This window comes from Pan paniscus, chromosome 10 (genome assembly GCF_029289425.2).
Source record: "Pan paniscus chromosome 10, NHGRI_mPanPan1-v2.0_pri, whole genome shotgun sequence".
In the NCBI taxonomy this organism is placed as follows: domain Eukaryota; kingdom Metazoa; phylum Chordata; class Mammalia; order Primates; family Hominidae; genus Pan; species Pan paniscus.
In genome coordinates, this window is record NC_073259.2 from 38,942,877 (window position 1) to 38,960,418 (window position 17,542).

The following is a 17,542-nucleotide window of genomic DNA, read 5'->3' on the forward strand; positions in this document are numbered from 1 at the left end:
GCTTATCACTTCTTTCTTTCATGAATGTGTCTTTGATGTCATATCTAAAAAGTCATTGCCATACCCAAGGTCATCTAGATTTTCTCCTATGTTATCGTCAAAGTGTTTTGTTGTTTTGCATTTACATACAGGTCTGTGATACATTTTGAGTTATTTTTTGTGAAGAGTGTAATGTGCATGTGAGCCCAGTTTCTTCTTTATAATGCTATAATCTGAACATTTGTCTTACCCCAAATTCATATTGTAAAATGGTAATCCCTAAGGTGATGATACTGGGATGTGGGGCCTTTTGAAAGGTGACTAGGTCATGAGTAAGGGCAGCACTCTCATGAATGAGGTTAGTGCCCTTATAAAACAGACTCCAGAGAGCTCGTCTGCCTCTTCCACCATGTAAGGTAACAGTGAGAAAGTGGCTTTTCATGAGGAAGTGAGCCGTTACCAGACATCAAATCTGCTGGTACCTTGATCTTGGACCTCCAAGATTCCAGAACCCTGAGAAATAAACTCTGTTGTTTATAAACCACCTAGTTTATGGTATTTTGTTATAATAGCCCAAAAAGACTAAGACACAGCATAATTTGTTGAAAAGGCTATTTCTTTATTGTATTGCCTTTTCTCCTTTGCCAAAGATCAGTTAACTATATTTATGTGGCTCTATTTCTATATTGTATCCCATTGATCTATTTGTCTATTCCTTCACTAGTATTAAGCTCTCTTCATTACTGTAGCTTTGTAGCAAGTCTTGAAGTCAGGTGGTGTCAATCCTCAAACTTTGTTCTTATCCTTCAATTTTTTTCTTGATTATTCTGGGTCTGCTACCACTCCATATAAACTTTAAAGTTAGTTTGTCATTATCTACAAGATAACTTGCTGGAATTTTGATGGTAAATGCATTGAATCTATAGATAAAGTTGGGAAAAACTGACATCTTGACACTAGTGAGTCTTTCAATCCATTAACATGGAAGTTCTCTCGCTTTCTTTAGTTCTTTGATTTCTTTCAATGGAGTTTTATAATTTTTCTCATATACTTCTGGGGCATATTTTGTTACATTTATACTTAACTATTTCATATTAGGGAATACTAATGTAAATGGGTTGTCTTTAACTTCAAATTCTACATGTTCATTGCTGGTATATAGTAAAATGACTGACTTTTGTGTATTAACCTTGTAGCTTGTAAACTTGCTGTAATCACTTAGTTCAAAGAGATTTTTTGTTGATTCTTTTGTCTTGTCTACATGGGCAATCATGTAATCAGAGAAAATATACAGTTATATAGCTTCCTTTCCAATCACTATAGCTTTTATTTTATTTTCTATTATTGTATTAGCTAAAATGGGATTTTTTCCCCTTTATTTTAGATAATCCTAACTTAAATTTTCTTATATTATTTTGAGGGTGTTACCTTCTATTTTCTCTGTTCACAGATACTGAAATTTTTAGTTTTCAGGTGCTGAACTCCCTGGATAACTCTATTTTTCTTCTTCTTTTTTTAGTCTTTAAAAAAATCTTGTTCTAGTTTATAAAAATTTTCACCTTTATATTCATAACTATTTATTAAACTTTTAACTAATAAATACACAATTTTCAAAAGTTCTCTTAATACTTCTGTATGTTATTTTTATGCCCCTTTATTCTTATTTCATGAAGGTGAGGTAGGTTCTTATATTTCTGAAACTATTACTGGTTTTTGAAGAGCCCTTCCTTCTACTCCCTGTCTTCTATTGATGTTTCTTAAGTTTCCTTTTTCATTTATGTATTCTGGTATCTATTTTTGTGTTATAAATTTTCTCAAATTCTGGTTTATATTTAAGTGTGAGGGGGGAAATACTCTCTGAAGCTCTGTGTATACTGAAAATGCTCGTTAGGTAGAGTGCTGTACTTCAGGGTTATCCAGCTTTTCTATAGTATTTTGTTTCAGATTGCTGTTTCTCCAGAAATAAATCTTCTAGATTTCAGCCTTTAAAGTAACAGCCTATTGCCTGCTAATGTTCTGGATCTGAGTGGCAGAAGAATCTGGGGTTCTCACCAATCAGTACATATCCTTCCAGTTAATTCTCCAGCTTTTAGTGAAGCACCTCTTCCTCCACACCATCTCTAAACTGTGACATTTCTGTCTTGATTCCAGAGTCCCTCCAGCGTTGTGCTCGAATGAGGAAGCAAAAGTTGCTGGCAAGAGTAAAAGTTATTTCTCAGATGGAAAAAATTCTAACTAATTCATTTATATACAAACTTTCAAGCCTTCCTTAGAAATCATTTTCCTTGTGGCCTTCTCATGTGTGTTTGACCTTGGAAATCTGCTTACTTCTAGGATTTCTCTACCAGTTTAGTTTCTCCTTTTGTTTCTCTGATAATTCCGTTATCACCTACCCATCTTTCAGCTTCCAAGTTTTTATTTTGTTATCTCTTCTACCACTCTTTTTTCTTATTGATTTATAACTTTTATTGTTTTTATTTCATTTGAAGTAGCATTTTCAGAGGAGAAAAAAAAGGTCTGGGTTTGACTTGCCCTAATTATTTTTCTATCAATTCCTAAGAAACTCTAAAAAGGGAAAGAGGGAAAGACAGAGTGTAAAATAAATTTCTTTACACAGTGAAGTTGTTAACTGGAGTGAAGGAAGGATGACAGACAAAAATTGTGGTAGCTATACTAACTAAAATTAATTATTATTGTTATTATCATTATGGATTGAATATCTCTTATACAAAATGCTTGGGGCCAGAAGTATTTTAAATTTTAGATTTTTTTTTCAGATTTTGGAATACTTGCATATATATAGTGAGATATCCTGGGGACAGGACCCAAGTGTAAACATGAAATTCATCTATGTCATATACACCTTATAAACATAGCCTAAAGTTAATTTTATGCAATACTTTTAATAATTTTGTGCATGAAACATAGCACAAAACATCTCCTATCTTATGTTTTGCAGGATAAGAATGAAATTTATTAGAGTTTATCAAGGGAATCAATCACTCTGAGCATACAAGATATTGCATAGTAATTTTTTAAAGAGAAGGAAAAAAGATACTTTCCATAGAGAATCATAGTAACTGCAATTAGAACTTTGAGTCAATAAAAGTACCATGCCAATTCTCATTAGATACTTTAGCCTGGGGCAGTGAGGATATGTGTAAACAGAGAAGCGAGATTGAAATTTAAAAAAGGAAAAAACACTTCTATGTTCTGGTTTATCTTTACTTCCCCTTCATAAAAAAAATTTTCCAGTTAGGGTGACATGTGTAAGCAAAATCAATGTAAAATTCTACAGATGGATTCAATGATGTTTCATTCAATACTATTTCAAACGTCATTAGGAGCATCATCATATATGCTGTCATTTCAACTGCTTCCCATTCTCCATACTCTAATTTCATGTATAGAAGCCTGTCGTCTATGACTGACTCCACTACTTCTCTAGCCTCTGAAATATATTTGATGTTCTTTCTCTCTTGTCTCACAAAACCAATGAATTAGCAAATAGCTCCTTTGTGGTTTCTCTTTCATTCTTCCCTACATGTTCCATCTCTCCCCCAGCACTGGAATATGGGCTTAACACCTCACACTAGCGGTATTACACTAATATCCTGGTTGATCTCTCTGAATCAAACCTGTGCTTTGTACCTCCCATCATTCTTGTTCCTCCAATTTTAATGCTGTCATTACTCTGCTTGAAAATGACCTCTTTACCTACATACTATTTCAAATTCATTAACTGCCTCCAGCTCCTTCTATGTTATGGCATAAATATACCTGTCAAGTCTTTTTTGCCAATAGTTAACTTTGAACATTTTGGCATCTACACCTGGTGAACCTCCAGTCCTCTGAACATAATGTATGCATTCTCAATTCAAGGTATTTTTTCAGGATACCTTCCACACCGCATTAACTGTAGCAGGACGAGAACAAAAACCATATATATGAATTATTTTTCACCAGCTAGAGTCAGGTTTCTTTTCAGCAAATGAACTAAACTTGTTTAATAAGAAAAAATAAAGTGATTCTTGACAGAAGATTAAGTCCCGACAATATGGGTTTAAAAAGTGATTGACGAATGTATCTATAGTAGGAAATGAATCAGAAACTGACAATAAAACTTTAATATTCCTGTCTTCAGTTTCCTCACCTGTAAAGTGTAGATCATATTAGCCCTAACCTCAAAGTTTACCATGGTAAATAGCTTTAGGACAGAGATTGCCATATACTCAGCAATGTACATATATTAATTTTTCATATTATTCTCCCCTGAGCTTGCTTTCACATGCTGGTTGAATTCACTAGTGAAGGATTTATCAGCCTTTCAGCTGTGCTGGTAAGTAAGTATAAGTCAAAAGAATGGATATAAAGCCTATTTTTAGCGATTGCCAATTTCCCCAATGAAGCATTATGAGCAATAAAGACAGATATTCAGATATTCTGTCTCCATTGCATATTTTCCATAAACAGCCAGTGTTGGGGCACTATCATTTTTTCTTTTTCTACAGTCTTAAAATATAGTACAGAGTAAATTTTATAGTTATTTTACTCATTTTTGATCATAAACCTCACTAAGTAATGTTTTCTTTCCTAAAAGGAAATTTATAAGGACTATAAATCACTACTGAGAGTAGTGATATATAAGAGCTAATGGAGTTAGAAGTATTGCCTAGCTGAGGCAATCATTGATTTGGAGATCAATGTAGTATTTGGATCCAGAAGGTAAGTGGAAATGTCAGTTGATAAGCCATATAAAGGAGTTCAAGTAAAAGCTAGAAAAATATTGGAGAGTTGAGGACAAAGTTAGTTTTCAGAAATAGACAGATTAAGGCAAGACAGAAGGTAAGTGGAAATCTCAGTTGATAAGCCATATAAAGGAGTTCAAGTAAAAGCTAGAAAAATATTGGAAAGTTGAGGACAAAGTTAATTTTTAGAGATAGACAGATTAAGGCAAGATTTCACTAAGGCAAGCACCCAAAATTTCAGTTAGAAAGGAGACATAAGTTCAAGAAATCTATTGCACAACACGATGACTGCTGTTAATAAAAATGTATTGTACATTTGAAAATTGCTAAGAGAGTAAATATTGTGTTCTCATAAAAAAGTATGTGAGGTAATGTATATGTTAATTAGCTTAGTCATTGCACATTGTATACATATCTCAAAACACCATAAATATATGCAATGTTTGTCAATTTAAAAAAATCTTAAAAAGAAAAAATTGTTCTGTGCTTTGAGAGGCTGGTGAAAAATGCACAGGACTGAAAACTGACCACAAATGTTAACACTTTTATTCTTTGAACTCTTCAGGAGGAACCACTTCTCTGAACCTGATGACCCTTGAAATAGTTTCTTTAACTGTTAAAGCTCTGATAAGATTTTTAATGCTCAGAATAGCTACTGAAATGTCTGGCATCCATATAGAATTGTGGCACCAGAGAGCTTATGTATTTCTAATGGAAAAGAAAATTTAAAATACTTCACTTTAAATTTAAATGGAAATTATTTGAACTGAATTGATAGTAAATTTGAACCAATAAATATGCAAGATATTATTCATTTCATGCAGGAAAAAAAAAAAGAAAGGCAAGTACCAGATCTGTTATGGCTTCTCTGCACCAGACTCCATAGTGGGAATAATTTCAGTTATTGAGTCAAGGATGAGTCTGACAGATGTGATTCTTAACTTATTATTTGGAGTGCATCTTTTACCACTCAGCCATTTCTATGTAACAAATCTCCACTAAACATAGTGTATTCAAGCAATAATTATTTGTAATTGTTCTTGAGTTGTAAGTTGGCTAGGCAGATATGCTGGATTCTGAACTAGGTTCCTCCACATTTTTGGGAATCAGCTAGCTGTAAGCTGATCTAGAATGGACTCTTTTGGGATAATTCAACACTGCTTCAAAACATCTCTCTTTTTCCAGCATGCTGGCTTTGGCTTGTTCTCATGAGAATCACGTGTGTGCCAGAGAGAGAGAGAGAAGATGCATGCATGATTTCTTGACCCTTACACTCTGAATGGTGCAATATTCCTTCTGTCACATTCATTATGCAAAAACAAGTCACACATCTAGACTTGATTCAAGAGATAAGGAAATTGACACAATCCTGATGAGAGGCACTCCTGAGTCACATCATAAAGGCCATGGCTGTTTTTTTCTTTTTTAATCTATCTACCACACAGCTCATGAAAAATCACCTAATTACTAATCACCTAACTGGGTGGTTTAAAACAGCAGTAATTGATGATGAGCATTTTTTCATGTGTTTTTTGGCTGCATAAATGTCTTCTTTTGAGAAGTGTCTGTTCATGTCCTTTGCCCACTTTTTGATGGGGTTGTTTGTTTTTTTCTTGTAAATTGGTTTGAGTTCATTGTAGATTCTGGATATTAGCCCTTTGTTAGATAAGTAGGTTGCGAAAATTTTCTCCTATTTTGTGGGTTGCCTGTTCACTCTGATGGTAGTTTCTTTTGCTGTGCAGAAGCTCTTTAGTTTAATTAGATCCCATTTGTCAATTTTGGCTTTTGTTGCCACTGCTTTTGGTGTTTTAGACATGAAGTCCTTGCCCATGCCTATGTCCTGAATGGTAATGCCTAGGTTTTCTTCTAGGGTTTGTATGGTTTTAGGTCTAACATTTAAGTCTTTAATCCATCTTGAATTGATTTTTGTATAAGGTGTAAGGAAGGGATCCAGTTTCAGCTTTCTACATATGGCTAGCCAGTTTTCCCAGCACCATTTATTAAATAGGGAATCCTTTCCCCATTGCTTGTTTTTGTCAGGTTTGTCAAAGATCAGATAGTTGTAGATATGTGGCGTTATTTCTGAGGGCTCTGTTCTGTTCCATTGATCTATATCTCTGTTTTGGTACCAGTACCATGCTGTTTTGGTTACTGTAGCCTTGTAGTATAGTTTGAAGTCAGGTAGCATGATGCCTGCAGCTTTGTTCTTTTGGCTTAGGATTGACTTGGCGATGTGGGCTCTTTTTTGGTTCCATATGAATTTTAAAATAGTTTTTTCCAATTCTGTGAAGAAAGTCATTGGTAGCTTGATGGGGATGGCATTGAATCTATAAATTACCTTGGGCAGTATGGCCATTTTCATGATATTGATTCTTCCTACCCATGAGCATGGAATGTTCTTCCATTTGTTTGTATCTTCTTTTATTTCATTGAGCAGTGGTTTGTAGTTCTCCTTGAAGAGGTCCTTCACATCCCTTGTAAGTTGGATTCCTAGGTATTTTATTCTCTTTGAAGCAATTGTGAATGGGAGTTCACTCATGATTTGGCTCTCTGTTTGTCTGTTATTGGTGTATAAGAATGCTTGTGATTTTTGTACATTGATTTTGTATCCTGAGACTTTGCTGAAGTTGCTTATCAGCTTAAGGAGATTTTGGGCTGAGACAATGGGGTTTTCTAGATATACAATCATGTCATCTGCAAACTGGCCATCAGAGAAATGCAAATCAAAACCACAATGAGATACCATCTCACATCAGTTAGAATGGCAATCGTTAAAAAGTCAGGAAACAACAGGTGCTGGAGAGGATGTGGAGAAATAGGAACACTTTTACACTGTTGGTGGGACTGTAAACTAGTTCAACCATTGTGGAAGTCAGTGTGGCGATTCCTCAGGGATCTAGAACTAGAAATACCATTTGACCCAGCCATCCCATTACTGGCTATATACCGAAAGGACTATAAATCATGCTGCTATAAAGACACATGCACACGTATGTTTATTGCGGCACTATTCACAATAGCAGAGACTTGGAACCAACCCAAATGTCCAACAATGATAGACTGGATTAAGAAAATGTGGCATGTATACACCATGGAATACTATGCAGCTATAAAAAATGATGAGTTCATGTCCTTTGTAGGGACATGGATGAAATTGGAAATCATCATTCTCAGTAAACTATCGCAAGAACAAAAATCAAACACTGCATATTCTCACTCATAGGTGGGAATTGAACAATGAGAACACATGGACACAGGAAGGGGAACATCACACTCTGGGGACTGTTGTGGGGTGGGGGGAGGAGGGAGGGATAGCTTTAGGAGATATACCTAATGCTAAATGATGATTTAATGGGTGCAGCACACCAGCATGGCACATGTATACATATGTAACTAACCTGCACATTGTGCACATGTACCCTAAAACTTAAAGTACAATAATAATAAAATAAAATAAAATAAAAAGAAAATCCTTGTAACCTCAAATAAATAAATAAATAAATAAATAAACAGCAGTAATTTATCCTCTTACAGTTCAGGAAGCCAGAAGTCTGGAACTAAGATGCCAGCATGTCTGTTTCTTCTGAAGTCTCTAAGGGAAAATCTGTTCCATGCTCCTCTCCTTCGATTTGGTGGTCAACAATCCTTGGTGTTCCTTGGTTTGCACAGTCATCACTCCAATTTCTACATCCATCTTCACATAACTGTCTTCCCTGTGTGTACTACTCTGTCTTCAAATCTCTCTCTCTCTCTCTCCTTATGTGACGACATTAGCCATTGGATTTAGGATCCACCCCAGTCTAGTTTAACCTCATCTTAAATTGATTACATTGCAAGGCCTTGTTTCTAAGTAAGGTCACATTCACAGGTATCAAGGATGAGAATATCAACATATCTTTTTGGGGAAAACAAACCAGTCCACTAAAGTGACTACGTATATTTTGTAAAAAATGCTTAAGAGAAACAAAATACCATAAATAATACAGGCTATAAACATAGCCTGTAAATTTATGAAAGATGTAAAAGCTGAATCTGTAAGAAAGTGGGTAAGAAAAAGAGGAAATACCAATTAACTTGTAAAGTGACTAAGTTCTACTAGACCTCCACTATGAGTATTCCCATGTCAATCACAAAGCATTCCTTATTATTTATTGTTGTCAAATTTTAGTTTCTTACAGTTCTAGAACCTTCTTTACAGATTATTAGAGTGATTTTCAAATAGTTTCTGTTTCAACCAAGAACAATAAGATACTGAATGAAAGAATTGGAAATAGCCTGTGGGTTTTCTCACCACAAAAAGTTGATAAGTATGTGAAGTAATGCGTATGTTAAAATAGCTTGATTTAGCCATTACACAATATGTGTATGTGTATATACATATGCATATATATCTTAAATATTTTTTTGGCCTCATAATTGTTATATATAACATCATGTTGTACACTCTAAATATATACAAGTTTTAATTGTCAAGAATATACTTCTTTTTACTGTGCTAGTTTGTTGGACACATTAACATGCACTACTAAATTTATTTTATAACCTCACAATCTACTTGTGAGTCACATGCAGCTGGTAGAAAACCATCATAATGGAGTCTTATGAGATGGTTATTGAACTTAGTTACATTAATTCAAGAATATCTGAGTTAGGCTTAAAAATTAAGAGATTATTGAAGGAGAAAGATTTAAAGGAATAGTTTTTTTTTTACCTCAAACTCCCATTACATGCAATAAATATGTACTTCAGCAAATCAAAATTAAACTAAAACAGTCAATACAAGTTGGAAATTTGTGGTGGCTTTTAAATTTTTCTGAAAATTAACAAAGAAACATGGAGGTTTGTTACTGCTTGAAGAAGAAACTGTACAATTAACAGAAACCTTGGCTAAGGAAGATTTATGGGAACATATATTATTGTTCAAGTTGCATATTCAAAGCCGATATAAGCTTATTCTACCGGAAATATAAATTTTGCATAATTAAATTTGACAATCTTGTCTTCTCCATTGTTTTGAAAGCCAAATTCCCATGTAGGTGGCAACTTTACCTTAATAAAAATGTGACTAGACATTTTTAAGAGGTTAATATATTGAATTTCAAATTCAAAATGGTCTGACTCAAACTATTGTGGCCACATCTCAATAGCTTTTGCCTTACCAAGTTACTTACATTTTCTGATTGTAATTTATCTTTTATGAAAAATATAGATATAATAATCTCTTGAGTTGTTGCAAGGGCATGTGTCAAAGACAGTTCCTCAATAAACCATGTTTGCTATTACTATTACTCTTTTGCTTTACTCTGGTGTCAAGCAAATATTTCTTGTTTAAACTCTAAGAAGAGCTTACTATTAATTAATGGATAATTTAGCCAATGACTACAAAAGTCCAAAATCATGTCACCAAATATTAATATTAAGGTAATTTTATTAAATAACTTTATTTAAACATACAACCCATATAAAGAATTTGTATTATGGAGTCTTGGCATCTGCAAAACTTTACCTTTTATAATTTTTGTAAGGTTAGATGCCATGATTCGTTGTTACATTGCAATAGCCGCAGAATACACAGTGGTTTGTGGTGGCTGTTCTTACTTATCTTTCATAACTTTCCTTACCCTTTTTCATCCCGCTCTGTGCCCCAGGAGGCTGGCATTTATACATTGCATCAACAGACATTCTTGTCCCCATGTTGTATTTGGTTTGGCTTAGAACAGAAGCCAGCAATAGATTTGAGAGAGTCAGATCAAAATAAGGTTGGGATGGCTGCCTTGCTGTACTAAAGAACAGAGATCCTATCAGGTGAATTTTTTTTTTTTTTAATAGTTGTAGCATTCTATTGGTTCCAGTTAACACTCCTTCTACTTGCCCCTTCAGGCCAAGAAGTGTAAAAGTTCTGTTGTATGATCTGTGTGGCTACTACCTAACCTTGTTCACAATTTCTAAATAGCCCTCTCATAAAGCGTTTTCTCACTTATCCCAATTCAGGAGTACTATCTCTTTCCTGCTAGGACCCTGAATGATACACAGAAATGCACCCACCGGTTAGTGATGAAATAAGAGCAACTCTTCCATTCCGTTTTAAGCTTTGGTTAGTAGGTTCTGCTGTCCCTACTTTGGAAGCATTCTTACACAATAGAAGTCAAAACACATCTAACTTCTGTAAGACTTTTTGAGTGATTGTCCTCTTGACAGCCCCTTTCACTTCATTGTTCCTCAGGCTGTAGATGATGGGGTTTAGCATAGGTGTGATGACAGTGTAGGACAATGACACTAGCTTCTTGCTCTCAGGGGACTGGTTTGATTTGGGCCGCAGGTAGGTCAGACTGGCTGTTCCATAGAAGAGGGACACCACAATGAGGTGTGAGGAACAAGTAGAAAATGCCTTCTGGCGGCCAGTGGCAGAGGACATCCTCAGAATTGTTATGATAATGCGGGTGTAGGAAACCAAAATGAGAGAAAAGGGAAACATGATAAACAGGAGTGTGGAGGCAAGTGCTTGCATTTCATACATGGTTGTATCCACTGTGACTAGTTTTAACACTGGGGGACCATCACAGAAAAAGTGGTCCACGGCATTTGGTCCACAGAAAGGAAGGGCCATCATCCAAGCTGTCTGTAGCATAGACACAGGAACACCAGACATCCAAGAGCCTATGGCCATCCACAAGCATAGGGACCTGTTCATTATGACTGAATAATGGAGAGGGTTACAGATGGCCACAAAGCGATCATAAGCCATCATGGAGAGAAGGAAACATTCAGAACTGCCAAATAAGAAGAAGAAGTACATCTGGGTACCACAGCCCACAAAAGAGATTATTTTCCTTGGGGACACTAGATCTACAAGCATTTTTGGCACCATAACCAAGGTGAAACATACTTCAAGAAGTGATAGATTTCGAAGAAAGAAGTACATGGGTGTTTGAAGTGCGGGATCCACACTGGTAACTGTGACAATAAGAAAGTTGCCCAACAAAGTGACTGTATAAATGGCCAGGAAAAAAATAAAGAGGGAAACTTGCATCTCGGGGTTGTTTGTAAAACCAAGAAGAATAAATTCAGTGACTGTGGTGTGATTTTCACAGATCATATCTTAGATGAGTTTCTCTCTAAAAATCAAAGTATGTGCATCAAAGGGTATTAAATCAATATAGAGGTAATCTCAAAAATAATAATAACATCCATAAAACATCTTTATTCTCAGTTGTCTTACCATTCTGTTTCTCTGAAGCAGAAATGATGTTTATGATAAGATAAAATTAAGGAAAAATAAACATTCTGTATAAATCTTAATCATTGTTTACCACCTAGATGTAATTTTTTTCTCATGAGTAGTCATAGTCTGTGCTCATATTCTTCAACGTAGGCATGCTATTTTGTAGGATAAAGTGGAAAGAGTGTAGATAGATAATTAAAATAGAATAGTGTACTAATTTTTAAATGATTTCAGGACACAATAAAGATAAATAATGGGCTAGTTTGACATTCTAATATTTAATTATATTAATCACCTTTCTACTGAATATAGTACATTTTATACCATTCATCCACTATAAATATATACATATACCAACATGCCCAGTACACACACACACACACACAAGAAACTTAATAAATAAACATAATATATGCTTATGATTTTGGTGCTTCTCTGTAGTCTCCATCAGCCTAATAGTTTATGACATTTTTATATTGTCTTTTGAACCATAACTCAACTTCACTGGGCCCCCACTTCTTATTATACATAGAGTTATAGTTATATTGTTTAAGTTATATTTTTAAAAAACTTCCAAACAAATACGACTTACAATAGAGAAATATCCTCCCAACATTCATCTTAACTTTTCTCCACCAAAATAGTTCCTCTCATGACTGTCCATCTTCTTTAAAACTTCATGATCAGAAGTAGGGTACATATACTTACTTTTGTATGTCAGCTGATCCAGTCCCAAAAGCACTAATTCAACCATTACAAACTCAAATACTATATCTTACTTAGAGCAAAATATTTTGGCCAACATTAAATCATGCAATTGTTTTCTTTACAGGAGGTAATTCTTAGTACCAAAATTTAGCAATTACAGGAGGATGTGTTAGAAAAATAATTTTTTCCAAATATTAGAACTGGGTAAATATCGTATTAATTATTTTACATACTTTTTAAATTTAATTCAGAAAAAAATGCATATTTCATTTTATAGTCAAAATAATTTAAAATAGATATCCACTCCTGAAGTGAGTAGGTAAAAACTTACAGTGTATGGAATCATTCTGAAACTGTGGCTCATTTAAATAATTCTATGTTTTAATTCTACTCTTAAGACATGTAACATCTTACCTGTGTATTTTCCATATTGTAAGTTCTCAAAGGAATGTCCTCCGTAGCAAAAGGAAAGGAACAACTCTGGTGATGTCAGGTTTCCCATGCCTTTGTAAGTCCCAAAATAATAGGTAACATGTGACAGTGATTACAACAATTACTCTCTCACTATTATTGCAAAACCAGCTTCACTATCATTCTTGTCATCAGGAATAGAAACAACAACATCATATTCCTGGTATATTCATAAAAACTTACGAAACACTTCATATGCATTATCATGCTTACCTACATTTTGGAGCAATTCTAAACTTGTTATGGGTCTAAAATTATGCCATCTTTTGTTTTGAAAAAATATGGGAGTTGATGAAGGCATCAAGATTTTATAGTAGTTACAATATTTAGTGCATCCTAAAATGCCTCAACCAACTGCCTCTCAGAATTCTAATATTAACAGTGGCAGAAAGCAGTACTAAGATGAATGGCTTTTCATTGAGTAGTAAGTTCTATAGTGTACAATCCATGTGAAATATGAATACGGATATCCAAAAATGGTCAGTTTCTTGAATTTTTAATAATTACCATTGCACATTTTTCACCTTTCCCAAAGACATTTAAGTTTTAATAAAAGTTTAGACAATTAGAGGTTTATAATGTCACAGGATGTACCTCTAAATACTCCTCTCAGTCTTTCTATATCCTAAAAAGCCTACAGATTACTTTGCATATATTCACTAAACTAAGAGATTAATTAGCAGTGATGTTGCAATCACTACCACAAATTTATACTGATTTAAAAAAAAAACTTGCAAAGTGTTGTTGAGTTGCCATGATTGCTACATTGCTCTAGAGAATGTACTGTTTTACTTGTCGCATGGCATTTTGATAACTTGATGTCATTTAATTAAGTTCATTAATTTAGTTGGTAATATCTTAATGAGGCCAAATAGTTTTTTTCATGTCCCATTAAGCAGTCAACTTTGGCCTTTTTTTTTTTTAGAAAATAGACTTTACCTCTTGTTTTAGCTAACTTTTCTGTAAGTACATGTTTTCTCATAAAATTATTATGGATGAATGCGATTATATCTTCAGTATTTGGAATACAACATGAATCTGAGATTGTTATTAAATTTATCTAAATGGAGCAACACTTCTAACAACCCTACATGTAAATGAATAAATTGCCATAGTATCTGAATTAAAAGTACTTTGTGTAGTTATAATACACAGTATTTCTTTATTACATAGCTACTGCTTTATTAATACTCTCTTCTTTAGCATTCTGTTGCTTTCCAACAGAATGAAGGCCTCATTATTTTTTGTTTTATTTTAGAGAAGTATAAAGTTATTCCTTTTCTGATAATTAATATTTCATTATTTATTTTTCTTAGAATGCTTTTGTAATACACAGATGTACAGATAAATTTAGATGTTTAACAAAATTGAGAAATATAACAAATCATAAAGAAATATCTGCATGTATCTTACCAAATAAAACCTCATATTTCTTCTGTAATTACAAATTTAATGATTTTTTTAAAGATATGCAGTATTTTCAGAGAAATGTTAAATGATCTTGAAACCTATTGATAGCTCAAATCTTCATAATGAAGTTAATACCTTAGACAGGCTAACATGCCTTGCACTGGCACTACATGGTTGCTATATTTTAGTAACAGCATTTAAAAGTGTGACTGGCCTTGGGGAAATGATCCCTGGATCACTAGAAAGGACTATGGTTAATTAGACAACTGCTTTTATCTCACAGGGGGAAATACAGAATGTTCATACAGTTATCTATATTTCCTGTAAGTCATATTTGCAATTGAATATGCATTTCTCAATAATGGATATTTTGTGGTGGGGCTACTGGACACACTGGTCGAGTCTCTTGGAATTGCAACTTTTAACATGCCAGGCTATGTGAAGAACACAGATTTTAATTTTCCGTATAAGATTTTTGTATTTTTTGTGGGATAGGTTTTGGTTCAGTATTGGTGAGAGAAATTTGTCTATGCTCATGAAACTTACATGATTTTTAAATTTTATTTTTAACTGATTTTTAAAATGTTAATATTTTAAACTTATTTCCATAATAATATTTTAAAATAATCAAATACATCAAATTCAGCTGATAATTGGCATGTATTTTATTGTTGTCTTATACCCTAAGTCGTTTGGCTATTGGTTCGTTTTACTATGAGAACATTGTAAACAATGCCATGGTTCATATACTATTTCAGTCAGTGGTGCCTTATAATGTCTAACATGGTTACTGTCAGGAAGAAGTAAGCAATTTTTGTATTCCTTGGGATTGTTTATTCTTGAAATTTTTGAGGTAATTTTAATATTGAGAAATAACATTATACTTTGAAGTGTTTTGTAATGAGCAAACAGAACTGTGTAAATAACTCCCTTTATTTCCTTACACTATATTTGTTGCAGAAGCAACTTTTATAAATATAAACTTTAAAATAGTTACAAATTAGCACAGTGGGAATAATTCAAAAAATTCTAATAAGTCTTTGGGGCAAAAAAAACCTTGAAAAGGCCCTTGGAGTTTCAGGTCAACCTATGCATGTACAGGAGCCTTAACAAACAGCTAGATAGGAAGGTTCATCATTTCCTAATTTTACTTCTTCTAGAAAAGAAAAAGAAAAGCTTCCTATATTTCTAGAATTTGAAGGAAAATTCCTTAACCCTTATTTTCCCAGGAAACTAAATAATAGTATAATAGGTTAAAATCTATTTTTTTTATTGATTTGCTTTATTTTGTTTTGAGACAGAGTCTCACTCTGTCGCCCAGGCTAGAGTGCAGTGGAACAATCTCGGCTCACTGCAACCTCCGCCTCCTGAGTTCAAGCAATTCTCCTGTCTCAGACTCCCGAGTAGCTGAGATTACAGGCGCCCGCCACTAAGGCTAATTTTTGAATTTTTAGTAGAGACGGGGTTTCACCATATTGATCAGGCTGGTCTCGAACTCCTGACCTCAGGCGATCCGCCTGCCTTGGCCTCCCAAACTACTGGGATTACAGGCGTGAGCCACCGCACCAGGCCAAAATCTACTCTTTAAAAAAATCTCCCATAGGGTACACCTACATTTAAAACAAGTAAAATAAATCTCTAATCATTTCCAATAAAAAACCATGTTGTAAAATATATTTGGCCTATCTTCATTCACACTTATACCAAATAATTAACTATGCACCATACTGAAGAAAACATTTGTAATATTGGCCAAGAACAATCAAGTGAAAAATGGTCCATTACTGAATTACACATCAAGCTTTTGTTTTGTTTTTAAAATTTTTTAATGAAAGATATAAGTTTGGTCATAGAATATACCCATGTAACAAACCTATACATGTACCCATGTATCTAAAATAAAAGTTGAAAGTATATTTTTTAAAAAGATTTATAAGACCTTAACAAGAAGACCATGCAAATCCCATTATCCGAAGATAAGGTGAAATTTCAGTAGAGTTATTTCTGCATTATCTGTTACACTGTTGGTGGGACTATAAACTGTAAAATACAACCTACTATATATGTGCCCAATTGCCACTCCAGAGTAGTACAATTCCTTATCATGCAATTCCTAAAACTGAATTGTACAATTCATTAACTGACTATATATCACTGCCATCCTGTAGGTAGTTCATCATAATTACTTTAGCTGAAAACTTTTCATGTTGTTATAATTTTGCACTTACCTCATTAAAAAGTGGGCAAAGGATATGAAGAGACACTTCTGAAAAGAAGACATTTATGCAGCCAACAGACACATGAAAAATGCTCATCATCACTGGCCATCAGAGAAATGCAAATCAAAACCACAATGAGATACCATCTCACACCAGTTAGAATGGCAATCATTAAAAAGTCAGGAAAAAACAGGCACTGGAGAGGATGTGAAGAAATAGGAACACTGTTTTTTTTTTGTATTACTTTGCAATCAAGAATTTTCTTTTTTTATTTTTTATTTTATTATTATTATACTTTAAGTTTTAGGGTACATGTGCACAATGTGCAGGTTAGTTACATATGTATACATGTGCCATGCTGGTGTGCTGCACCCATTAACTCGTCATTTAGCATTAGGTATATCTCCCAATGCTATCCCTCCCCCCTCCCCCCTCCCCCACCCCAAAACAGTACCCAGAGTGTGATGTTCCCCTTCCTGTCTCCATGTGTTCTCATTGTTCAATTCTCACCTATGAGTGAGAACATGCAGTGTTTGGTTGTTTGTTCTCGTGATAGCTTACTGAGAATGATGATTTCCAACTTCATCCATGTCTCTACAAAGGACATGAACTCATCATTTTTTATGGCTGCACAGTATTCCATGGTGTATATGTGCCACATTTTCTTAATCCAATCTATCATTGTTGGACATTTGGGTTGGTTCCAAGTCTTTGCTATTGTGAATAGTGCCACAATAAACATATGTGTGCATGTGTCTTTATAGCAGAATGATTTATAATCCTTT

The 17,542-nt window shown here is 34.1% G+C and overlaps 1 protein-coding gene across 1 annotated transcript; it reads right to left on the minus strand.

Annotated features, from left to right (window-relative positions):
* Positions 1-10,264: 10,264 nt before the first annotated feature.
* LOC100992458 (olfactory receptor 10A7) lies at positions 10,265-11,823 on the minus strand. The gene has a single exon (XM_003807555.3). It carries the CDS (start codon positions 11,821-11,823, stop codon positions 10,873-10,875), a length of 951 nt encoding a protein of 316 aa, XP_003807603.1. The 3' UTR covers positions 10,265-10,872.
* Between the last annotated feature and the right edge of the window lie 5,719 nt (positions 11,824-17,542).